Source organism: Nestor notabilis, unplaced genomic scaffold (assembly GCF_000696875.1).
Source record: "Nestor notabilis isolate BGI_N333 unplaced genomic scaffold, ASM69687v1 scaffold28715, whole genome shotgun sequence".
Lineage (NCBI taxonomy): Eukaryota > Metazoa > Chordata > Aves > Psittaciformes > Psittacidae > Nestor > Nestor notabilis.
The window spans coordinates 1-26,980 of NW_009928369.1; the positions used below are offsets into that span (position 1 = coordinate 1).

Sequence of the window (26,980 nt, forward strand, 5' to 3'; positions counted from 1 at the left end):
GGTAGCGCCGCGCTGCTCGGCCGGTGGGGGATCGCTGCCCTGGCAACACCCGCGTCCCGCGGGCAGCAGCTGTGTCAGACCCGCTGTGTTGAAGGGTTTGACTCCAAAACGTTCTGCTTCATGCGTCGTCTAATTACGTGTAGATTGAACTGCTTTTGTGGGGTCTAGGTCCGCTCTGCCCGTTTCTAGGTGTTGCTGTGAGGCATTTTTGCAGTGCTGTTCTGCTTTTCTGTTCCCAGTGAAGCTCTTGGGGTCCATAGCAATGCACTGTGTGTGCTGCTGCAAGAAAAGAAGAGAGGAAAAACTGAAAAGAACTTAACTGATGTAACGGGGAAAATAACTGTAAGCTTTGGGGAAGATATTTTGGAAAGCGATTATGCCTGTAGCACTGAGATAGCTCAAACCCAACATTATTTTAAATGAAATGTGAGGATATAGGCAGGCAGTGAAAATTTTGACAGAACCAGTATGATTATAAAAATACAGGAAAAACATCTTTTGTGCCTCTGATGTTTGGATAAGGAAAGGAGAAGCAAGTAAAGAGAAACCTAAACTTCTAGTAGTTGAATTATAATGAGCACAGTGTAGAAAATAAACAGTATTTATTTATGGCATCCTGTTAGTAATTTTAGTTGAGTGAAAAGGGACAATAGAGTTAGAAGGGGTCTTGTAATTGCTTGGCTCCACCAAATATGCTGTGAAACATTAGAAGATGACTTCTTTATGCAGACTTTAAAGGCTGAGGTTTGTATACCATTCTGGAAACAACTGTTGAAAAACTGATGACCAGATGCACGTAAATTTCCTTGCACAGCTATTAGAGGTTTAAGTTGGAGTTACAGGAAATGATGCTGCTATACTGGTAGCAATCGTACTAGTATAATTTCTTTCTGCTAAGAAGGTTGTTTTGCATGCTTTTATGGTTGACTCACAGAAACAGCTTAACAGCAATGGCAGTTCATGTGATAGTGCTTCCCTCCCACTCTCAGTTTATTAAACAATCATTTCCTTAGGTTTCTTAATCTCCATGGTTAAAGTAAGCAAACCAGAATACATGAGCCTAAATAAAAGTACATAGTTTTTAAATAGATCCTTAAGGCCTCTTATTTTTAGCGGTCCGACTCTGAACTTAGAATGTTCAACAGCACGGCAGCAAGTTGCAGGAAGACGAAAGTTTGTATTCTTAAGAAGGATATTCTTTTCCTGAGAAGAGAGTAGTAAAATTATCCAAACTCATTAATTCAGTCATTGGAACTCTTGCTTGGCAAAATAATTGTCAGTTGTCCAAACAGTGGTTCAAACAGTGATTCGTGTAGAAAAAGGAAATGTGGTACATAGTAACTGGCAGTTCATAGCAATGAAGATACTACCTGTAAAGTCTAAAAATGCCACCTGAGGTGCAATACCTTTACTACTGAGCAGTATGTAAAGTACATATTAAGATATAGAAAGTATTTTACTTCTAGTGGACGAAGATGAAGCAAACAAGTCAAAACTAAATGCGTATAGTTTTGTAAATGTGCTGTGGGATACTTGATTGTGGATAGACAGCTGAGGTCTTGGCTTTAGGCCAGCCATCTCTGAAACAGACTGTCCCTTGAAACTGTGCTGTTGTGTTAACCTGTCTCCTGTTTGAGGTGGCTGCAACTGAAATTGCAAGTTCATTTTAAAGTTTGATTGACTTTCAGGGAGACATGACATAACTGTCTTAACGCTTTAGAAAATAGTAAGGTCGATAGTGCTATTTCATAGTTTTGATAAAGTGCAATACCTTCTCTCTTCATTTGGGAAAGCCCATTTTGAGACTTTACATGAAATTAATAATGTTGAATACAGTAGAAACGTTCAGATAAAAGTAATTCTAAATCATTGTAAGGTTTTAAAATATGGGGAAGGGAATTTGATTCTTACAGTATTTTAGAATCTTGGGGACTGATGAACTTTGCCTTTTTGCACACTAATTATACAGTATACAGGAATACTTAAAGCTTCCCGCATGCTGCCTTCCAAATGTGATTCAGCTTCTGACTTGCAGATGTCATATATAAAACCCCATCATTTTCAAGAGGCAAAAATCTTGACTGAGTCTATAGAGGCTACAAACCCGGGTGTCGGTTGCAGTGGTCCCTCGTGTAGTTTGGATGTTTCTTTGGTGATGAGACATGCATTGGTTAGTGGTTTTCAGTTTGGGAACTCAGGAACTATAGGCTATTTCCTCAGCGTCTTCAAAAGTTAATGAAGAAAAGGAGCTTCTTGCCAACAATAGTTTAATTTTCAGAAGATTATGAGCCCATGGACTGTAAAAGGTTCAAAAGTAATTTCATATGTTGTTGTCCAGTCAAAAGCCTTTTCCATGTTTCAAAAGCAGAGTACTTGAAGCTGTCAGGAGTTTTGGTAGCTGCTGGGCTCGAGTGTTTTATATAGATGCACCTTAATTACAACTTGGGGTAAAAAAAGACAAAGTACTTTTCTAATGCTTTTAGCTGTACTTGTAATCCAGAGAAGTTTAAATTTCCTTTTAAAAGCCTATCAGCTGTTCTATTAGTCCTCGGGTATTTTTATTTGGCCACAGGTGACCTTGTTGCAACTAACAAGTGCTATTTTGTAAATTCTGGGGTTTATAATTCTGCAAATTTTATCCTTAGATAAGAGAATTGGTTTAATATCTTATTTGCTTCATCCCTTTCAAGTCTGAATGTTATAACCAAGAAATCTGTCCAAAATGGCATATTGATAAAATATAGTTATTTTATAAACATTGTTGAGACGTATTCCTAGGAGAAAAATTTCAAAAGGAAATGAAACCTTTTGTGACTGCAGTTTGATGCCACTGCTGTCAGTGTTAATGAAAGAAGGAATCACCTCACTTCCTATGGTGTAGAAAGCAGCAGCAAGGGAGAAAAAGGATCATCACTGTAGGTGTAACCTATCAGCTAAAACTTCCAAACGCTCTTGGTAACTGCAACTGTAAAACAATGAAAGAGTTGTCTTAAAGTTGAACCTTGTTTGAATTATTGCTTCAGTTTCTAGTAAGTTCTTCTTCTAGCTCTTACAACTTTATGGAGACAACCATTATTTTTCTCTGCCTTCTGTTTGTTTGTTTTCTTCTTTAAACACTGTTGGTACGGCATCTGTAAGAGTGACCAATGCTGTGATTTCAATAGAATTATGACTTTGAATGTGCAAAAACTTTCTGCAACTAGGCTTGCACCAGGTTAGCTCCAGACTCCTGTTTTGTCACAGGGGCACAGCTGGGTGATCTCCAATATAAAGCTGTTGTTGGTGTTACAGTTGGGTCATGGTATGAATTGTCTTCCAAGTGTATTTGCTGATATGCCAGTTGACTTAGAGTATTGCAAGAACATTCACACTTACTCCTGTTGTTGTTTAAAACATATGTTCTGTGGATTGTTAGAACTTTAACTATGTGTTATTGTTACAGAAGTGTGTGGTCACTTCTGCACTCCTTACCACTTTAGCATCCTTATGTGAAATCTGAGGCAGATAAAGAACAAGAATCCAAATCTAGCAGTGGTAAATTGCTGAGTCACATGGTATGGTATGGAAATTAAATTTTGATGTTTCTATATCTTTAATGGCTTCCCCTTTCAATCTTCAAAAAAAAAAAAAGAATTTAAAAAAAACCAACCTGGGACCAAAAGTCCACAACTATTTCTAGATGTCAGTTCAGAGAATTTTATTTATGTTCCTTCCCCCAGTTTTAGTTTGAAAGACTATAAAACAAGTGCAATTTGTGGCATGAAGTGAGATACGCTTATTTTCATGGAACTTTGAGTTTTGTTATCTAGTCTGGGTTAAGCATACTGTGTGCAATTTAACTGCTGACTTTGTTGTTAGGAGAGAATAGCACCTGATTTACACCTCACTGGTTTCATGTTGTAGTGGGGTAGGACGTCAACAAAAGTAATAGGCAAGGTGTAATAATTCACATTAATAATAATAATAATTCACATTTAATAATTCACATCATAGGAATCAGAATTCTAAGCCCCTGTGGATCTTGCTTTGCTCTTTCTTTTGGTAGAGCAATTTCTATAAATGAAATGACCCTGGGGATTTGGAGTGTGTAGTTGAGAGGTTATTACATAGAAAGTTGGCATTCTGCCTATGGAATAAATGTCTCTCTTTTTTCTTTTTTATCCCACCCCCCCCCCCCCCCCCCAGCAGAAATCTAAGTTTTAATAAGTTCACCTGAATAAAGATGATTTTGGAAGTATAGCATTCTGTAGTTGTGTTGGTGGTTAAGAGTCTTTGCTTAAGGAGTCACCAGCTGTGCACTCCTGAAGCAATGTGCCTAGTAGGGATTCCTTGTCTCCCTTTTCTTGCAAATATTATAATAAAACCCCAGTTTAAACCCCTCTGTTTGGCTACATACTTAAAGATAAGTTTATGTACATATGCTTATGGTTGTCTTTGTCTGTGCTACTCTTCCAGGATCCATGGTAGCTTTAACAGTAAATAGCCTGTGTGGATTTCTGGCTTCTCTTGGCCTTCCTTTCAGGAAAATATTACTCATTTCACTTTAGGTATGTTGTAACGAATTACTTGAGACTTTCCTGGCTAAGGAAAACAAGAATCTACTTTCTGTTCTCACAGTATAGTATAGTAGAGAATGACACAGGCTTTTGTTTGCACTCTTCTTTATTAGTCCAGATGTAAGATCCACTAGCTTTTTTCCAGAGTGTGCTGCTTTATTTTCATTGTTCTGTTCCCTTGTTCCAAGCAGGAGGAGCTAATCTTTGGTACTTGGTGAGTCAGTTTTGGAATGGCATATGGAACTCTAAGCAGTACAGTAATCAAAATGGAATAGAATTTAACCTTTTTATGACGCCTGTGTTCCTGTTGCATCTTCTTGTAAGAGCCTGCATTTACCTTGTGATCTCCAGAACCCAAATGGGCAAAGTCACAGAATTGTGGAGGTTGGATAGGGCTTCTAGAGATCCTCTGATCCAACCCCACGGCTCAAAGCAGGGTCAGTTGAAGCAGTTTGCACAGGATGATGTCCAGTAAGGTTTTGAGTATCTCCTAAGGTGGGGCCTCCACAGCTTCCATGGGCAGCCTGTTAAAGTGTTTCATCGCTCTGCCAGGAAAAGTTTTGAGCCTTCTCTTTTCCATGCTGAACAATCCCAGCTCTTTCAGCTTTTCCTTGTAGGAGAGATGCTCCAGTCCCTTAATTTTTGTGGCTCTTTGGGCTTGCTCGAGTATGTCTCTATCTTCCTGCACTGAGGAGCCCAGAACTGGATACAGACTTCGTGTGTGGTTTCACCAGTGCTGAACAGAGGTGGGGTCACTTCCCTCAACCTGCTGGCTGTACTTCTAATGCAGCCCAGAGTGTTATTGGCCACTTTTGCCATGAGGGTGCATTACTGGCTCATGGTCAGCTTGTCCACTAAGATCCCATCTATTCATTTCTGAAGAAGGCATGTCATCAGACAGCGTATGCTTAATTCTTTGTTTTACCATAATTCAACTTTTCTCCAACAGCCCCTCCATTTCTCTGTGTTACTTTACTAGCAGGTTCCTGTTTAGTTCACCTGACAGTCTCCTGCCATGTTAACTTTTCCTATTTCAAGGTGTGTTTGTGTAGGTATATAATGGTGCAGAGCATATCCCATTGCGTTTTTGAGATTATAATTTTATACTGGCACTTTGTGCTTCCATGGATACTACTTTGAAACTGAAGATAGAGGGGATTCCATGAAGGACATGGAACTGTGGAGCAAGTCCAGAGGATGCCACAAGGATAAGGGGACTGGAGCACTTCCCATGTGAAGACAGGCTGAGAAAATAGGCTGTTCAGCCTGGAGAAGAGAAGCTGCGTGGAGACCTCAGAGCAGCCTTCCAGTATCTGAAGGGAGCTACAAGGATGCTGAGGAGGGACTCTTCATCAGGGACTGTAGTGATAGGACAAGGGGTGATGGGCAACACTTAGATATAAGGAAGAAGTTCTTTACTGTGAGGGTTGTGAGGCACTGGAATGGGTTGCCCAAAGAAGTTGTGAATGCTCCGTCCCTGGCAGTGTTCAAGCCCAGGTTGGGCAGAGCCTTGAGTGACATGGTTTAGTGTGAGGTGTCCCTGCCCATGGCAGGGGGGGTGGAACTAGATGATCTTAAGGTCCTTGCCAACCCAAACTATTCTATGTTTCTATGTTTTTTAACAAGATTTTTTCTGTAGCACATGTATGTCTCATTTTTTCTTGAACTCCTTTATTCAGCATGGTTTTCCTATTACTCTTGGGTTGTTTGGACAGCTGTTTTGCCACAATAAAGGCAAAACATATCCATGTATATATAGACTATATTTACCAAAAAAAAAATCTATTTCAGAATGCCAGCTTGTTGTGGTGGTGATGGTGGTGGTTTTTGTTTTGAGGATTTTTTTTTTTGGGGGGGGGAGGGGGCAGAGGTGTTGGTTTGGGTAGTTTTGGCATGCTTAAAGTATGGCTTTGAAGAAAAGTACCTAGTAACAGTGAAGTTCCATTTTTAAACTCGGAGGTAGGTAAAAGCAAGAGTATTAAAGGAGTAACTTGCCTTTGTATTTCATTTGATCTTCTTTATTAAGTTGTAAATTGTTCAGATAGTTGCTACAAGTTATTGGCAGGAACATGTAGTGCCTAGAGGATTTGGGTGTATTTTACAGTGGAGTAAGACATACAAATCTAGATGCTTGTCTTTCTGCTTCGCCACCCTAATCTGGCAGTTGACATTATTGTTTTTATTAGTTCTTTTCAAATAATCCGTGATGTCTTAGCGATTTGTATAATGTGGGACATAATTTGTGTATTAAAGCATGTCCAAGACAATCTTCATTCATGATAATATATTCACTCATTAAGAATTGCTTCCAAAATCGTGTTCACTGTTGCTGTGTCATTGCTCCCATAATATGTTCAGAAAAACTTGCCAAATAAATTTTGTGAAACCTTTCTCAAAACTTTCTTGAAACAATATGCTGTTGGCATTAGGAATTTGTGTGTGTTTATTTAGGAGGGAGAATCAAAGATAAAACTGATTTCACTGGAGATAGCATGTTTTATGTAAAAAGCCAGACAGAGGTTAAAACTTGCCCTTGTTGAACTGTCACCTGCTTGAAAATAAGTTATAACTGAAATGCTGTTAAAAGAGCTGTTACATAGCAACCTGTGACACTTAAAAATAGGGTGACATTTTATGGCCTATTTACAGCAGATCCAGTTTACCTTGGAAGACTTTTTGGTAGTTAAATTAATTATGAAGGAAAGAATACTCCATGTTTGCCAAAAAAACCCTCTACTTTTCTGCCTCAGGGAAGACAGAAAATGTTGGTAATCCTCACTACTATTGTTCTGTGTTATGCATCTTCCCAGAAATGAACAATTCCAGCTGTGTCCATTGCAAGAAAAGCAGATGGGACTCCTCTCTTTTGTGGATTGGAAGGTGCATTACAGATAAATTTGTCAGCCATTTTCCAGAGACAGTATTGTAATCTTTTAAAAGATAAGAATCCTCCTTCAAATGATCTCTTTTCTACAGTTTCGGTTTTCTTTCATAGCTGTAGTTTGGATGTAGTTCCCAGGAAAGTTCTTTGGAGAGTTAAGAGTGAAAACCCTTTCATACCAGCTGACTCTTAATTTTTTACTGAAGTTGGTTTTACCTGCACTTCTACAGCTAAAAATAAAATCTAGTGGACAAAGATGTGTGCCACAAGCCACATCCTTCTCATTCCCTGATTCTTAAGTTCTGGGAGTGTTGCTCAGAAACATAACTGCCACTACTAGTGCTAAACTGTCCTGCAAAGAAAAAAGGAGTTACATGAGTGGGAAATGGAACATAATATATTGGGAAGTTTGTGACATCTGTGGATGAAAATGGTGTTAGTTTACTGTGCCTTTGAGTTCCTTTAAAGGAAGTAGACCAATGGAAACAGCTAAAAATTTAAGGACCTCTTAAGTTATCTCTTCATTGTGGTTAGTTTGATATTCCAAAAATGGTTAGGAAAGATCAAATAAAAACATCCCTAATAAATTTGTCATTCATATTCCTATTGTAACATTTTAATTTCTTCTGATATGTGAACAAGGCTAACTCTGATCTCAGCAGGAATGTGAGGGTTAAAAATGAAACATTGATTCAAATTAGTCTATGTTGAATCTAGGAAAGGATCTGTGAGGAGGAATGGATCTGTGAACCCCATTATGTATTGCTGTTCACATTCAGACATGCTATTGTATCTTTTCAGTTGAGTTTCTTGTTAACTAGTTGTTTGCCACACGTTTTTATTCTGTATCCTGGATAATCATTTTTCTTCACTTCTATATTACACTCTGGGTCATTTTTCCTTTCTTCTCTGGCATGTGTCCATTATCCATCATGCAGCTTTAGCAGGAGAGCTTATGACTTCTGGTAAATGTAGCAGAGGAGTCGGGGACAGGGTCTTGCATATAGTCTGCTCTGCTTCAGTGACTGGGAAGAGGAAGATCATAACAGGCTACCAAAATATGTTCAGTTATTTTGTATCAAAGGTAAATGGGTGACGGGTTTGGTGGTTGTGTTTTGGGGTGGTTTTTTTCCTGTTTTGAACACTGTTGCTGCAGTGATGGAGATGCAGAGTATTTTTCCTGTTCCTGCTGGATATTTTATTCCTCTTATTGCACATAAACCCTTCAAATAGAAAACCATAGTGAAGAGTGTAGTGGTTCTCCATGGGCTTGTCCAAAGAGCACTTGGAGGTACTGGTCTGTGTAGTCAGTCCAACTGAAGGATGATTTGCCTTTGAAGCCTGCATCTGTATTAGCACACTGCTTGCTTTCCTTTGTGCTGAGCTGTGGGAGTGACCAACACAGCGTTTTCCTGTAAGGTCTGTAGTAACACCAAACCCGCTGTGGTGGGGAGAAAAAGGTGTAAAGTGTGTGTATGTGTGGGAAGCTTTTTTTTGTCTGGTTATTACATTACAACTTCACAATGACCAAGTGTTGGAAGGAAGGTTGCAGGAGGAGTAAATAAAAATAGTGTGTGTGTTTTGTTTTGGGGTTTTTTTTAGCACTATTTACAGTGCCACAGTGCTCATTTGTGGCTTTAGTTGTTTAATTTTGTTCCTTGTGTGGATCCTTGCACTTTATAATGAGAAGAATTGATGACTCCTTTCACTTAGTGGCCAGCTACAAGCTGTGTTTAACTAAGTTATAAAAGAGAACGCTATTGCTGTCTTTTTACTTTATCAAGCTCTGTGACCTTTTAGAATCTTCATGTATTTCAACCATGCCCAAGTCTCGGTTAAGCAGGTGGAGGTGGGGCATTGTATAGTCTGTGTTGTGGTCCCGTTCCACAGGTCTTTAGACCTGTCTTTGACATTATGTAGCTTTAGTCCAGCGTGGGCAGAAAATAATTTTCATTGAGGATTTCTGCAAGGCATGTTATGCGAGTCCTCATATTTCAGCATTTTGTCACCCTTCAGGTAAAAAGGAAAACCTGGAAAACTATTCCATAGACTCCAATTGTTGGGGATGCATTTTCTATTAGGAAAAGCAATAAAGCCACAAACAGAAGCTTGTATCTACATGGGACATCATTGTAGTTCTTTTTAACTATATAAGAATGTGTCCATAAATCTAATATTGATAAGAGCTACATAGATTGCTTTATGTATTTATGCTTTTATTTATTTGCTAACAAATGTCATCTATTTCAGTAGGCATAAGAAAATAAAAAGAAAGGAATATCCCTCCCCTCTGCTTTTTAATTATGATTTTAACTGGAGCTTTCAAGCATTTATAAAAAGCATGTCACAGTTTTACTTTATGTTGAAGTTTTATGTGGCAACTAGTGTATCTTGCTGCACTCAGTAGATGTGTCTCTGCATGTTTTTTTTCTTAAATTGTGGATGTTTTCAAGTTAAGACAACTGTATTACTGTAACTGTTGCTGTAGGGACATGCAATACCTCCCTATCTCTCTTCAGAAAAGTAATTAGTTTTTCCAGGCCCTCGACTGCCTTTGAATCTAATATGCTACACATTACTGGTCCGTATGAGAAGTAATGCCTATTTTTAGAAGCAATGTGTTTTCAAGGTTCTAGACCTCTTACGTGATGATGCTTGAAATACACGAGAGGAAACCAAAAAAAAAAAAAAAAAGTAAAAAACAATGGCAGTAATAACATGCTTTATAGTACCATTATCTGGGCAGTAAGCATCAATTTTAGAGTATATAAGCTGTGTGTATACAAAACTTTTTCTTCTACGCATTTCAGCCTTCCAGAACAGGACCTGTGTTGGCTGGGGTAGTATGTCTCTAAGGACCTGTCATTTGCTTGCCTGGAAGTTGAGTCAAATGTGTAATTACTAGGAGTTGAGAGGATTCTGAGCCCTTTCTCCTCTTGTTAGCTTCATTTGCTGTGATCCAATTTCTATGGCATGTGTTTTGCAGTAACTCCAGCCCACCTCTCTGCCTCTGGTTTTCCTTGTTTGGGTTATATTCAGCATTGTCTGCCAGCTTCTTACTTCACATGATTGGACATTTCTGCACACCTAGACCGGACAATTTCCTGTTTAAATTGTAGTTGTGGCTAGCCCTGCTTTACTGCATGCCATCATAAAATATATAATGTTTGTCTGTTTCCCGTATTAAGTATCATCTTCATGATGCTTTCTCACTGCCACAGACGTCTTTGTCAAAGCTGTGTAGGAGGAAGGTGAGCAAATTTGATAGGCAGAATATGTGCTTACTTGTCAGTTAGCCTTTCCCCTTTGTAAGGTTAACTGCACTAAATTGAGTGTGTTAGTTTATGTAATAATTCACTATCGTACAAAAGGAAATGGGAAGTCTCTATGGAACACAATTTAGGATGAAAAACTAGAGTTCTTATGAAAGTTATCTGTAAAATTTAAATAGTCAAATCATTTTTTCATCTCTAGGAATTAATATCAGGTGTTGCAAATACAGTTTATCTCAGGTATTAACAGTAGTTCTGGGAATTCTGGCAGGAGAAAATGGTGTAGGTTTAACTCCAGGAGAGAACCTAAAATTCTGAATTAATTTGGAATTGGGTATTTTATGAAGGAGCAGGGACTTTATTGAATTGAACTGTGTTAGTCCTTCAGATATAAATTCAGATAGCCCACCTCAGTAATGGCTCATAATCCATCCTTCAGTAATGAAGCTTTTGTTGCTTACAAAATGTTTTCTGAACAGTTTACTAAGGTGATTAGACTAATGTTTGGTCCTATTTATGACAGAATATGATGTATGTTTTATTTTTTAATGCCTTGTAACTTGGTCTTCTTGTGGGATAGATGTCTTATGCTTGTTTTAAAGTCTTGATGGTGAAGTTGTAGCCTGCAAATATCTTGTGTTCTTCTAGTGCAGACTTTACTAGCAATAATTAATCTGTTTCTTTTCTTTTCCCAGCATCTTTGAGGATGAAAGCATGAAACTACGACAACTGAAACTAGAGAATCAGGTAAATGATAGTGCTGAAGCTGGTAGAAATAAGTATAGGAAAATAGATATTAGCCTTGACTTGAGAAATAGGGGTGAAGTGTTAAGAATACAAACAAGAACTCATTGCTATGACAAGAACATTTTTCTTTAAAGATTTTAATGGCTTTCATTAGTTTAAGTCAACCTTGCTATGGCCTGTAGGCTTGATGTCTTTGATCTATTTGTTTTTCATACATCTCATTTAATTTGTATTGACTCACCACAATGCAGGAATGAATCAAGAAGAAGGTTGTAGAGAATTACCCATTTTAAGCATTAAAGGAAAAGAAAAAGTTTCTGCAAGCTATAGAAAGATCTTAACACTGCTCTTGAGAAGGATTTCCAGCATATGGTGATTTGTTTTGCTTTTTTTCCTACAAAGAAAACATTTGCAGCCAAGCATTTGTCAGATATTAGGTTATGGGTCTCAGCTTTTAACAATGCATGACATCAAATTCCATCTGTGGGCCAGCTGTGCCGCCCAGGACGCTTTTAACCGGACTACTGCCTTTTCCGTGAAGAGAGAGCGTGTGGCTGCTTGGGCAGTGCTTGCGAACGCAGCACTAGAGGCGTTTCCGTGTCTTTTGAGGCATTTGCAGCTCAAAGTGTAATGCTGCCACCTCCCTGTGGGTGCAGAGCGGGAAGTTGAAGGCCTCTTTCTGAATGCAGTTGGTATAGTGCTTTTGATGCAAAGTTTCGTTAATGCCATCATAACTAGTATTGTTCCTGCTGCCTCAGCAGTTGTTTCTATTCTTGTTTATTAGGAAAACATAAACATCAAATATATGTGTATCTTGGAAAATTTTGCGAGGTAGATGAATTTTCCTTTTACCAGATCAGTCCTGTTTTAATGACTGTAATTTTTTACATTTGTTTTCCCCCCATGCCCTGCCTCCTCTAAGTCTTATCTCTCAATATTGGTTTCTGTGAACTATTTGAGTTCTCCCTTTAAGATGATAGCTTCTGACACAAAAGCCTTTTCTTTTGCAAGTCCTAACTGTTTCAGATTGGTTTATAAATGACTGCTGAATTTGTCTATATATATATATGAAGGATTGCTTCAGTTTAGACTGGATGAAAGGAGTTACTGCTGATGGTCTCAGGACACATCAGAAAACAAGCAGATGTCCACATCACCCATCAACCACGGATGGAGAATCAAAGACGCTCCAAAGACAAAATGATATCTCTGTCTAGGATTTTTGTAAGAGATTACAGGAGTATTTTGGGTGTATTGGAGATCCTGATCAGTGATGTGTTATCGCCAATAGCCGAGGCATGGTTTCTATCTCTGAACGTGGTCCTTATGTCATGATTTTTCTTTATTTCACAGAGAGCTCTTTTAGAGAAGAAGCAGAGGAAGAAACGTCTTGATCCTTTGATGGTACAGCCAAATCCTGAGGCAAAGCTGCATAGGCCAAAGCCCAAAGGGTGTGAGGAGCAGACTCCTTTAGTAAAAACTCCTACCCCTATCAACAGTGATGTTATTTTACATGGTAAGTAATCAACCTGGTTGCAACAATGTTCCCAAAAATGCCAGTGCATGCATTTTATGTCGCAGATGGGCACCACATTAATGTGACAGTGGTCGAGTGATAAACAAGATTGATTACATACCTTTATATGTACAGAAGTGGAATTGTAGTACAGTGTGGTTGAGCAATAAACCAAAAACCTTACCTTGAATTTTGTGACAGCTGAGAATCTTTGTGTGCCTTTGAAGAATCTCTCCCTTGTATTAGACTAAGAAGAATTGTAGAAATAAGTCAGGAATTTCTATAAAGGTAGGGAGATACAAACCCAGTGTAAGAGAGTCTTATAAAGCTGTAGGACAAAGAAAAGGAAATAATCCGGTAGTGACTGCCTTCATGTACTTTTCTTCATGGTGTACCCCATCTAAAGATTGCATATGACTAAAGGATAAAGTAGACGAGCAAAACAAAAGTCTTATGAATACTGAATTAGATTTTTTCTGAGTTTTATCTTATCTGTTGTTTTCTGTGGGCTTTGGGGAAACAACTGAAACATGATAAGCAAGCTACAGTGGTCCAGAAAGTCACAGACACAAAGTGACTTCAGAGCCAAAGGCAGTAACTTAGTCATCTCAAAACATTACAGTAAAATGGTAACCATTCTGTTAGGAATGAAAAGAAATATAGTAGTGAGAGCCTTAAGTTTTCCATGCCACAGGGAAGAAAAAAAGAGCAGCAATGAAACCTCTACATTCTAGTAGAAGTGTAGTTTGAGAGCATGGATCCAATCAGACTACCAAGAAAGTAACGGGAAGGCTTAGAGATGCATGTTACTGCAGGATGTTAAAATACCACAATTTTATTAAAAGGAAATTGATGTATAGAGTAGAATTTTAAAAACCCAAACAAACCAGTGTTAACTCGTTCAAAGATCACATTTGGAAATATGTTATCCCCTCCCTTTTGAATGATTTTCATGTTCTGTTCTCCAGGTGTCTTTCAGGGTCATAGGATGGGGAGGAAAGTGGTGATGTGGATGGTAGCATTTATGTGATTTAAAATCAGGTGGGAGAAAGCTTCTGTTAAAGGACACTTCAAGTCAAAAAGATTAATATAACTTCTAAGTTAGGAAACATCAGTGGTACTGGAACTACAAGAAAGAAAAAAAACCTAACTGCTCCTTCACTAGCTTCCATAGTTCCGAAGCTTTGTCAGTATAAACAAATTCTGTTAGGAAGTGATAACAAGAGTAAACATGCCAGAAATCCAATGATTAGATACAGCAGTAAAGTTTTACGAAGGAAAACAGTGGGAAAGCAAGAAATCCAAAGCTGGGACTACGCTTACATATTCTGTGCTACACAAATATATTAATGCCAGACCCTGACATCAGAATGTCTCCACCAGTTATGAAGGAGAGTGCACAGCTGTATTGCATGCTTAAATGTGGAAATTTGGTTTCTACCAAAAGAGGGCATCCATTTATAGTTTTTTCTGCCTGTGCCTGTAGATAATTTTATCAAATTGACTTGAGACATTCACTGTAGAGTGCTCACTTATTGGTAAGTGAGCATTCTGGACGATTTGAACATGAAGGAAAAGAAAATAGAGTAGCTGCCCATCAATTTGAAAGATATCAATGTGCTTGACAAATACAACTCATTTTAACTGCTTAAGCCCTTGCAAAAAAGTAGATACAATGACTGTATTTATAAGTAGAGAAGCTGATGCTTGGTATGTTTAAAGTAATAGGCTGTCTATACCAGAGTCAGGCCTGGATCCTCCCAGGTTTTCTGACAAAAATCGAACAAGAAGACATCAGTACTTTAAAGGGATGCTTGAGCAAGGAAGATGTAAAGAACAACCATCCTGGGATGTGTCTTTAGCCATAAAAAATAGTCTTTAGCATTCTGTTTTGTTTGGCCTGCAGGTATTGATGGACCAGCTGCTTTCCTGAAATCAGAAGTGCAAGATTTGGGGACCAAGCTCCAAACGTTCTCTGCTGGATCTTCTAAAACAGAAGACAATGCGGATCAGGAAAATGATAGAGAGGCCCTAACAGACACAGCAGGCAAGCCAGATCTGCAAGAAATCTTACAGAAACGAGGTAATATAATGGGCATTATCTTGACATTAAGAATTGATGGGCATTAAGAGTTGATAATGGGCAAAGACATTTTTCAGGGCTCTTATTTTTTTCAGTAGTGTTAAAAGCCCTAAAAATTTGATGAGTCAGTGTCTGTAAGATATTACTTTTAAATGCAGAGCTAGGAGATTCCACAGCATGTAAAAATGCAGAACTACGGTTCCTTCTTCTGATATTAATTGGAACATACCAATTAAGTTTTAAAAGTTTATCAATGTGCTGTATTATTTCTGGCCTTTCCAAGGAAGTTGGTGACAAAATGCTATACTTCACATTTTGCTAGTTTGGGGTATTTTTATTTCAGATATATTATATCTGGATATGCTGCTTGAATATTTTCACAACAGCAGAACCCTCTATACCCAGTAATGCCGTAATGTAACTGTTAAGAAGGCTAACAGGAAAGGTGCTTTTCCTGAGTCAGAGGCTGTCACAATCAACAGTTTGAGAGTTTTGTATTCAATAGTTATATCCCATTGAGTAGTTTCCTAGTAGAGTACCCATGTCTGTCTGCCAGTACCGCAGGAAACCTCTTTTGTTGAATGCAGCCTAAGCACTTTGCAGCAAAATAACGGCTAGTGTTTAATATAGTGCACAGCTTGGTTTTATTTTGTTGAGCATGTCTCCCAGAATGTTTCCAGTACAGTTTATGTATCAAGGTACTACCATATCTAGAAATACATCCATTTAAGTGTCAGATGCAACAGCTGCTTACCTATGGATAGGAACATTACACAAGAGTTGGGAAAGGAAGTAGGAGAGAATATCCAGAAACTTCAGGGGAAATTAGTAGAGATAGAATATAAACAGTAAATTTTGAAATTGGCTGGAGTACTGGGGTTAACGCCTTTCCTCTTTCCAAATGTGCTGTGTGAAGCTTACTGACAAGTTGTTAAGACTACATTTTTCTGTTTCATCTGAGATAGAGAACTTCCAGGAGTGCCATGTTGGAGTACTGTTATTTTCAGAAAATAATTCAGAGTGTTAATTTTCTATAGTGCTTTATGTGCTTTCCATTCTACAGCCCAATTAAAGAATGGAATCTCGGAATAAAATTACACAGTTCCAGGTAAACACCAAGCAGTGCTGTGTACTTCCATACACATAAACATTCTTTAAAATGTTTTTATCCAGAGTTATTTTAGTTATATACCTACAGCCATCTCTACATAACTGTGCCTACATTAAGATACAATAAATAAGTCCTGGAACTACTCAGACTGCACTTCTGTTTAAAAAAGAATTCATGAGACCTGGGTTATTGCTACTGATGTAAGAATAGGAGGAGCTCTTACTGAAAAATTATCCTACTCCATTTCAGTGTGTATAAGACTAAGGGGAAATGGTGAAGAACGTAAGCTGCACAGAGTCAAATTTACAGGGGAGGTGTCAGCATATTGATCTGGAGTTCCTTTTTTGTTCTTTAAGACATGAAGGGCTTTTTTATGTGAAAATCGGCAAAATTAACTCAATGACATATATTAAGCAGTATGTTACATCATTTAATATCGTTTAAATAAGTATTAATAAAGGCCTGACAGCCGTTTAATCATCTGCAAAATGACAGCTGCAAAATGTCACTAGGGTTTTGAATTAAAAGGCTTCGGAAGCTGTATGGCTCAAGAGGAAAATCAGGAGTTGATTTTAATTACATCAACTGAAATTAATTAAAAGAGTGAATAGCTATGCAAATGTCATATATGAATTAGTGATGCCACAAACTCATGACATCTCCTTTCAGAGGTTACTTGCTTGATTTTGACAGGAATTTCAGGCAGTTTGAATTTTGATGAGGAAGATGCAGAAGAGGAAGAAGCTAGTAAGAGACCAGCTTCTCATTCACCATATCCTGAAACTGAGAGGCCTAGCTCTGCAACCAGTGTGAAATCTTTCACAGTAAGTGTCTTGAAATCCCTTTCTGATAAGGGCTGGGCACATGCTTGTTTTTAGTACTAACCCCTTGAGCAGTGGGTTAAAATATAGTAGTTGCAACTACAGTAGCCAGCATATTAATCCCTGAAGGCAGAGGAAGGTCATGATTGTCAGGTTATCTTACTGAAGAGCCATTGAGCTAAACACAAAGACCTAGTAATGATTAAAGGAACAATGGTGGGCACAGGAACCCCAGTAGCCTTATCAGTGAAGATGGGAACACAGTGAGTCAGCTACTCCTCTGATTCTCAAAGGAGACAGACTAAGCCATTGTCTGTGGTGTAAAAGCCACCAAGATGACTCAGAGAAACTCTGAAATGACATGCAAAATTGAGAAGGATTACTGCCTGAAGGTTTATAGCGTTTATTGTGGAATGTAAGAGGGAACAGAATTTTGGGATGGAACAGAAAATTTAGGGATGTTTAGGGGAGGGGAAGAGGAAAAAGAAAGGGGTTAAGGTGGATCAGGAAGCCATAAGCATGGGAAAATGGGGACTAAAGGGAGTAAAAGGCACTAGATGCATGTGAACAGCTGCAAGACAGTATGCTTGTCTGTCCAAGCCTTGTGCCTGATTACTGCAGCATGTCCTTTCATGTTCTAAAACTCTGTTTCCTGTATGAATGTGTTCTCGTGTGTGTGTGTGAGAGATACATACATACATATGCTGACAAGCTATATGCTGGACTAGCCAGTGAGTTGGAAGAGACTGGGAAGAACCAAGGTTTGAGCTGGTGATGAGATGGAGGGCACAGGGTTTGGGCTTGGATGCTGGACAGGCTTAAAAGTCCATGCTACTATTCAAAAGACCTGTGAGTATAATTGTGTGGCGAAGTAGAATGGAGAAATTCTGAAGATTATAATATAGATTAAATATTAATATTTAGTGTGATAGAGCTTAAAGTATTATTTAACTAAGGATAAACACTTCATAGAATCATAGATTAGTTAGGGTTGGAAAGGACCTTAAGATCATCTTGTTCCACCCCCCCTGCCATGAGCAGGGACACCACACACTAAACTATGTCGCCCAAGGCTCTGTCCAGCCTGGCCTTGAACACCTTCTGTGCAAAATACGTGTTAGCAATTTGAAAACTTGTTGTGTGGGTAGGAGATCTTAATTGTTCAAAAGTGTTAGATGTATGTCTTCCAAATCTTTCGGATTTCAGTAACTGATGCCTTTAGGCTGCTCTCAAAATGCTAGCCAAGTTCTTCATAGCGCATAACTTTTCTGACTGCTGTATTTAATGCAGTAACTTATCCCTTGTGTGGCATAAACAGCTTTTTCATCTTAACAGTAAGAGAGTTTCTTACATAATGCTAATAGTGAAATATGTGCTTGTATCCACTTCTGTTCCTGATCCAGTGCATTGGTTACATATTTAAGATGAACTTCTAAGAATAAAATAAAAATAATAATGTGCTATTCAGTTTATAAAGTTAAGCAAGATTCAATGTTGCAAGAATTGCGAAATGGCAATAAAATCTGATCAAGTGTCTAAGTAGTTGCTTTGGAGTACTTGAAGCTTGGCCTTTTCTTCTATTTGGCTTGGAACTATCTTCTAGGATGTCCTCAAAGTATACTTGTCTTAAATATATGTAAACTCATGTTGTATCCCTATTACTGTTACTTGTTTGTGAAGTTAATTTTTGGTAGTAAATACATGCTAAGACTCTGATTCCTCTGGAAAAAATACTGTATGCATATAAAAATTACTTAGGTATTTTCAGCTAATATGCAAAAGCTTTGTTGTCAAAGTTCTGTACTCCAGAAAAGAATGGACCTTCTTATAGAATCTTAGGCTGGTCAAGTTATTTCTGGCTTTCAGTAGGTCTAGGTCTATTTCATATCCAAATACAAAGGTAGATGGTGCTGGAGGGTGAAAAATGTATTTGTAATGGTCTCTCAGGGACGTGTAAGGAGAAATTAATATTAAATTAAAATGTGAATTATAAACATAGACAAAAAGTATTTTTAACTGTTCATCTGAATTGGTCAGACTTTATTTTGCTTTCATGTAAGATTGAATAAATGGAATATGAAGTCATAAAATATCAGTTATATCCTGAAATAATGAGTTGAGTAGTCTAGGGGAAATGGTTTTAAACTGGAAGAGGATAGATTTAGATTAGACTTGAGGGAGAAATTCTTTCCAATGAAGGTGGTGAGACACTGGCACAGGTTGCCCAGAGAAGCTGTGGCTGCCCCATCCCTGGCAGTGTTCAAGGCCATGTTGGATAGGGCTTGGAACAACCTGGTCTAGTGGAAGGTGCCCCTGCCCATGGCAGGGGAGTTGGAACTGGATGATCTTTAAGATCCCTTCCAACCCAAACCATTCTGTGATTCTGTGATTGTGTGTATGTTATACTATGTGAGTGGGTGAGTAGTACAAGAGGTCTGGGTGTTGGCTACCTGGGAGACTGGACTGTGACTGCCAACTACTGGAGATACCAGGTAGGGGATGCTGTAGGGCAGAAGGGTGAGAGCCACTAGTGAATTTCAAATCTGTTTGTGTCTGTATTCACCCATACTTCCTACCGGCTGTATTTGAGAATGGGGATAAACCACCACCATCAACTCCAAAACCCAGTAAGGGAGGAATCTCCTGGAGTCTACAATACACAGGATTCAGCTACCTCTAAGAAAAAAATTAATGACTTATACCAGATTTTCATTAGAATTCCAGTTCCTTTGGTGACCATAATTTGCATCCTGAATACACTGTTCTAAGGTTCTTCCAGCGTTCCACCATTGAGATGGTTCCACCATCAGCTTACTCTGTTTCAGCCACTGTTCTGAACCAACATAATCTCAGTGCTCATTCCAGTCACAAAAATCCTTTCCTGTCTTTATTGCAGCATCCATCAGTCCAGCTTATCATGCTGCCTGATTTTCCACAGAGTGAAGTTCTAAGAGCAGAGAGGTTCTTTGCTTAGAATATTTGCAGTGACTCATCCTATTTTTTCCCCTTCCTCACAATTCACTCATCTCTGGTTAATGGGTACTTTTTCTCCCCTCTCATTGGAGGGCTGATTTTTCCTTAGAGTAAAAGTCTTCAGCCACTTTCTTCACAGAAATATAGGTGGTATCTCATTTAATTTCTTTTCCCCAAAATATCTTCTTGAGACATGAGCTCTTTCTGTTTTAAAAGACCTCTCTTTTCTTGGGGAATACCAGAGCCTCTGATCTGTATTAATTTGCTAATATGATGGTCCTTCCCACAGGAAACAGGTGCTTCCTGTAGTCCATCCCCTCCGGCAGATGCCCAGCTGGGAGAAGTAGAGAACTTGGAGGATTTTGCACTACATCCTGCACCTCGTGGTGTTACAGTCAAGTGTCGAATCACTAGAGACAAGAAGGGAATGGACCGGGGCCTCTTCCCTACTTATTACATGCATCTGGAAAGGGATGACAACAGAAAGGTATTGGAAGCAGCATAATATCTTGGCTATTGTACTCATACCACAGAATACCTTTTGTGTAAGGGAGAGCTTCTGGTAAGAAACCAGAAGCTGAGGAGAGCCAGCATGCAGATGAGGACAGCTCCTAAGAGGCCAAGGCACTACGGAGGGAAACGGCAGGTTTGAAAGCCAGAATACAATGAAAGATAAAATTTTAAGAAGTGTAAAAATGTCAAGGATAAAGAAGAGCAGGGAGACTGAGCTGCTCGCAGAGGAGGAGAGAAGATTAGAAAGGACAGCTGCACTAAATCTACACTGCTGAGTGAGCTGATTGGAGGGGTAGGATTTCAGGGTGTGCACTTGTGGAAGATATCAGAATTGTGCAGACAGTAATATCGGCACAGAACAGAACAAAAGGGGGAATTGATGTGGAAAATGGAGAGATAACAGTTTGGATAGCAATGCTTCTGCATTCTTAAAAAGCTCCAGTCTTGATCGAAGTTTTGTATTTCCAGACATTCCTTCTTGCAGGGCGAAAACGAAAAAAGAGCAAAACATCCAATTACCTTATATCAGTTGACCCAACTGATTTATCCCGGGAAGGGGAAAGCTTCATTGGAAAACTCAGGTAAGAACCACAGGTGAAAACTACAGACAAGAGAGGTTGGATTTTCATTTTAGTTGAGTTGGGAATATGAATAACAATCTGGTGTCAATTCAGAGAGAATGAACTTGCATCATCCTTCTTAATGTAATCTGCATTCACCTGAATTGTCAACCTCTCTTCAGTGTTACCACTCACCATGGAAATTCACATAAGGAATTCTGGCTTGATATTTTTCCAGGATAGGTTCAGGCTCAGTTCACCATGGGTACTCCTTACCGAGCTGGCAAAAAGATTCAGATAGCAGGAGACGAGTGTTTTCACTGTGCTGTACAAATACCTTCAGAAGATAACAAAACTTTCTGCTGATGCCTCTCTCTTTCTCTGTCTTTCCATAACCTGACATTAGGTCAAACCTCATGGGAACAAAATTTACAGTCTATGACCATGGAGTTAGCCCCGTCAAGGCACAAGGTCTAGTGGAAAAGGCTCATACAAGACAGGAGCTTGCAGCTATTTGTTATGTAAGTAATGCCTCTCCTCTTTTGCCCCTTTCTTCTTTGTTGCCTGGTTACAGGGGAAACAGGGCTTACAAAATCGTGCTGCCTGGCAGCCTTCCCCACTTAACTTTGGAACCAACTGACCAATTTCAACCAGATACAACAAAGGACAGAGGCTTCAAAGATAAGTTCTTAACGAGCTTGATGAAAAAAATACAAACAAAAAAACCCAATAAACAAACCCAAACCAAAACAGTGCCAGGGGAGGGAGGGAGATGAAAACTAACATCCTGATAACCTTCTTGTCTGACCTGTGGCATGTGACCAGCCAGCACATTCTTCTCGTGGAGCCAGCCACAGCATGAAGTGCCTCTTGCCCAACTGGTATTCAGTGGACAGTAAGAAGGAACTGGAAGTACCCCGTGAAGTAGAGTTGGGTTTGGATTTTTTTTGTGTGTGTGTGTTTTGGTTTTTATTGGTGGTGGTGGTTTTTTGGTTTTTTTTTTTTTTTGCAGAACCAAAGGCATTTTGGTGGCTGGGAAGGAGCTGGTATTATTTCAGTAGCAGCTTGTGGTTAGTGAGGATATGGTTGCAGGGGAAATCATGATTTGATAGCGCTCTGTCCTAGAGATGCTTTCTTCTGGTTTTGAGGATCATCTTGGTCTAGGCTTCAGAGCACACTTGTGGATACTCTGGAATTATGTGGATTCTCATCATAAAATCACAGAATGGTTTTGGGTTGGAAGGATCATACAATTCCAACCCCCCTGCCATGGGCAAGGAATGTCTTCCACTAGACCAGGTTGCTCCAAGCCCTGTCCAACCTGGCCTTGAACAGTGTCACGTTGTTTGTTTCATATTCCAGTCCTAAAGTTTGAATAAAATTTGAGGTTCTTTACAAAACGATGGTCAGTGAAGTGGAAGGATTTTTACTTTTATCACAGGTGTGACACAGAAATGTAAAGATGCATCAACCTACTGGAGCATGATCTTGATACTTTTTTTTTCCCCCTGTTGATCTTAATGGCACTTGGGGAAAAAAATCGCTGCCTGTTAGCAGTATCATTTATCATAACAATATCACGTCAGATTATTTCCTTTTGTATACAATATTCTTCAGTTCCCTACCTACTTGTACACAGCAAGGTGTTAAAATGAGTAGAGCAGATAATATAAAGTTGTTTTTTCATATCTCTGAGCTTTTCTATACAAGAAGTTCATAAAGCTTATATATGAATAAAATCAGTACTCTCATTCTCATATGTGCCCCTAGATTTTCTGAAGTGAAAGAGTAGAGGTTGCAACTCCAAAGACCTTTGTTCTGTGTCTGCAAAATGTACTAGCATGTTAGGAGGAGCAGTATTATTTCTGTTAATCAGTTCAGTGCTTCCAAAAGATTTTGACTTTTTAATTGCCCTTTAGGAATTTCGAAAGTTATCACTGATGTTGTTACAGAACACTTTAAATGGACCCTTGAATTTTGGTTGATATTATTGAATGGTTTGGGAATGCCAAGACTTTTTTTTCCTTTGCTTTTTATATTCAGTCCACTTGGAGCAGTCTCCTGCAGTACTCTGGAAAAATCTGTTTAAGATTGAAGCTTGGACAGGTGCTGAATTTGTTGCCTTTTGAGTCTGTTGTTAATAATTTATAAAAAAGCATGATTTGAGAGAAAATTATAGGTATGCTCTTAAACACAAATAACAACACCTAAAGAAGAATGTAATTCACCTTTTCAGGAACATTTTAGCCTAAATGGTGATGTACAGGTAACATAGTCTCAGGTCAAAGATATTTGTCTCTTGTCATACTTAAGGCTTCTTCACAAGCAAGATTTTAACCTGTTTTTGCCTCAGATGCAGGATCTTATGCTTGGAAATTCCACTTCTCTGATTTTGTTTTAAATGTTCTGTTAGGATAACTGATGCATTCTAAATTAGGTATGTTATGTGTCTTAATACAGTTCTCAAAATGGGACAGAAAGCTGCTCTCAGTGATTAAAACACAGTTGCGTTTAGGCAACTGCTACTACAGTTGTAGCTAGCAGATCTCCAAGAAACAATATAAATGTGGATTCAAGTTTGGTTTTCTTGTCTTTCCTTCTTTGAGATGAAGTATCTCATTTACTGAAAATGCCTTTCCCTGTCCTTCAGGAAACCAATGTGTTAGGATTCAAGGGTCCCAGAAAAATGTCTGTGATCATTCCAGGAATGAATATGAATCATAAGCGAATTCCAATACGTCCACGAAATGTGAGTTACGGAGTTTGGTCATGGTTCAGACTGGAGGTTATTTAGGTTTTATTTAGGTTATCCTCAAAAATCCAGTATTTTATCTGTATGTAATACTAAAACAACATTTACTATACCCATATCAGTCGGATCTCCATAACAGGATGTTTTCTGGTCATTTTTTCGCATTAAATAACTTCAGTTTGGATTATTTTTCATGGGAGTTTTAGTATATATTGTTGGAATTTATTTGTTGTGGAACTTCTAAAATTAAATAACATGTATTTCACTACAGCTCCTTGTAATTCATTGTTTGTTGAATGTATTGTGCTGTTTTACCTTCTTTTTGTATCTTTCTGTTTTTATTTCTTTGTTTTTCATATTGCGCATCACTTGCTAGACCCATTTAATCTACTTAAGGCATACATACAGCCTGCTGCAGCCTTTGGACTTTCCACTGAAGCACCCCAGGGCCTGGCACTATGCAGTTAATTGTAGATTATTTTCTTTTGTTTCAATTCAGATTATTAGAAATGGAAGTTGGGTCCAACACAAGTCTCACAAGCTTTCTCTTGTGAGACTCAGAAAGGATTCCTGCCAGCAGGATGGCAATCATCCTTTAGCCTGTGAATTGCTCCCTTTCATGTATACACTTCCTTCTCTCTTGCTCTTTTTTCTTGTTTGGGTGGAAATATGGTGATAGCTTATTGAGTGGAAAGAAGTGCTTGGACAGGGAATCCATTAAAGTATCTTTCTGGTAATTGCAAGAAGTTTTCAGTAGGACTGAGTTTAAGTGTTGTCATTGTGTTTCATTAAACATGGAAAAACCTTGAAGTGACAGAGTACACGCACATGAGAGAGGCAGTAGTCAAAAGCAGAGCTGTTCCAAACCTGATGTGTATTTCTTTCTTCTGAACAGGAACATGAGAGTCTGCTCTCAAAATGGCAAAACAAAAATTTGGAGAACCTCATTGAATTGCACAACAAGGCTCCAGTTTGGAATGATGATACTCAATCCTACGTTTTGAACTTCCATGGGAGAGTCACTCAGGCCTCAGTGAAGAACTTCCAGATTGTCCATGACAATGACCGTAAGAGTCTGGTGGAGAGTGTGTGTGGCTTATTCGAACAGGGAGAACCCTATTTATTTCATGAGGTTTGGGAAGAATAGGATACTATTCCTGGAAAAGGGAGACTGGGTGGAGGAAATCAGCTCAGGATTACTGGGGGCTTCTCAGCTGTCAAGAAAATTACATAAGACCTCCCTCTTTCTGGGGTGGGTGCAGACACTACTGTCCGTAGCTGCAGCAAAAGAGAGGGTAAATGCAAGCTTCCTGAAGGGAAAGAAGAGGACTATACAGCATCTTCAGGCTAGCAAGAGAGAGTGGTTCAAGCTTTGGTTCTGAGAAGAAAGATAATCTCTAGAATAACAGTCAATCTAGAGAACAGATTTCAAGGCCACTCTGGTAAAAAGGGATGGATACACCAACTACATACGTTTGGGACTGCCAGACATTTGTGGGGTTTTGGTTATGGTTGTGGTTTGTTTTGGTTTCTCTTTGCTATCCTATGAAATGCTTGTTTCTGAATTTATTTTTTTCCCCCTCCCCAGCTGACTACATTGTGATGCAGTTTGGTCGTGTAGCAGAAGATGTATTCACTCTGGACTATAATTATCCTCTCTGTGCTCTTCAGGCCTTTGCTATTGGACTCTCCAGTTTTGATAGTAAATTGGCCTGTGAATGAGAGACAACAGGCTTGAAACTCACTCCCATCCCTGCATCTTGTTGAAAGAGTTCCAGGTGGAGTAATGAAAAACACATTGGGGATGGAAGGGAACTGGAGGAGAGACTTCTGCAGGTTTATTAGAAAGCAAATACCAGGCCTCAGAGCATTACAGGAGTTGACATCTTAGGAGACTGTCCCAAGACTGGGCAGTCTCTGCATGCATTGTGGAAGAACAAGAAATAATGGTGATGTGTTGATTCTGCTTTCAGAATCCTTGTAAAAGATGCTGCATGAGAGTAGGCTAAGGAATTCAGCCCACTAACTGGAACCTCTTGCAGCTAGGATTAGAAAAATGATGGTTTAGTGTTCATATACCTTCAACTTCCACAGTGCCTCTGGAAATGATGCTACAGATCTGATCAGGAATTGAAGAGTTTCTGCTCAGCTGAATTCACAAACAAGGAGGACAATTACTGGCCTTGTGTATCATTTCACTGTCTGTTACAATAGTCAGACACAGAAGGACTCAGGTTATGGCTTTGTGCAACTGTAGGTAATGTTCAACAAATACAGAGCTGGAATGAGACATTGGCTCTAATAAAACACTTTCCTCTTACTCTGTGGGATGATTCGCTGTTAAGGTTGATAGTTCAGTTCCCTTTCAGTACTCTAATTGCTCCGTATCCCTTTAGTCTTTTTACCAAATAAAGAACAATCAAATCTGAAACGCTTACTTTTTAGTTGGTGATATATCCATTACTGTCTCTGTTATTTTTAACCATGTGAAAAATGAGATTGAACAGATCATAGAATCTGATGGAATTTGGCAGAAGGTAGTATTGTAACAGTACATACAATAGTATGGTACTGTAACCATACTATTGTAACTGCACAGTATACAGTCCTATTCCTGAAAAGCAGTGTTCTGATTGATTTAATCTACGCTGTATGCTGATCAGAATTATTTTTTAATGTGTCCATTGCTTGTAAAGCTTGCTACATTTTTAGGAATAAGCAACTGATTTTATTTTACCTTTTAATCTCAAGTCATGACGTATTAAAGTAGATTTTATATAAATATTTTTAACCTAAATATAAGAAGGAGTTACCTCAAAAGAAGATTACAGGTGTTTTCAAAGGCATCAGTAAGATTTAAAAAAGTAATTAATGTATCACATGGCTTTGCAATGTGTCCTTCCAGTGTTCCATTTTTAATGCTGGATATACAGTGTGGGGACTGTAGGTCACAGCATGGAATGCTTCCTGATTCATATGGCCTTGATTCATCGAGTGAATTGCTGCACGCTGTGACATGTAAGCGTCATAGTGTGCACATGTGTACTAAAGCAGAGAACAGTTACTATCTTTCCTGGTTTGTGGCCACTATGCATATTCTTGATGATCCCGGAAAGCTTAATCCCTCTATCAAGACAAGAATAGGTGTTCTCAAGCTTTGGATATTCTTGATGATCCTGGAAAACTTAATCCCTC

The 26,980-nt window shown here is 38.8% G+C and overlaps 1 protein-coding gene across 1 annotated transcript; it reads left to right on the forward strand.

Moving 5' to 3' along the window:
• The first annotated feature begins 11,405 nt into the window (after nt 1-11,405).
• TULP3 (tubby like protein 3) lies at nt 11,406-25,731 on the forward strand. Its single transcript, XM_010014474.1, has 10 exons — nt 11,406-11,456; nt 12,810-12,972; nt 14,879-15,055; nt 16,860-16,990; nt 20,250-20,447; nt 20,942-21,054; nt 21,440-21,554; nt 23,684-23,782; nt 24,681-24,852; nt 25,374-25,731. The coding sequence occupies exons 1-10, from the start codon at nt 11,424-11,426 to the stop codon at nt 25,505-25,507; spliced, it is 1,335 nt and encodes a 444-aa protein (XP_010012776.1). The 5' UTR covers nt 11,406-11,423; the 3' UTR covers nt 25,508-25,731.
• Nucleotides 25,732-26,980: the final 1,249 nt, after the last annotated feature.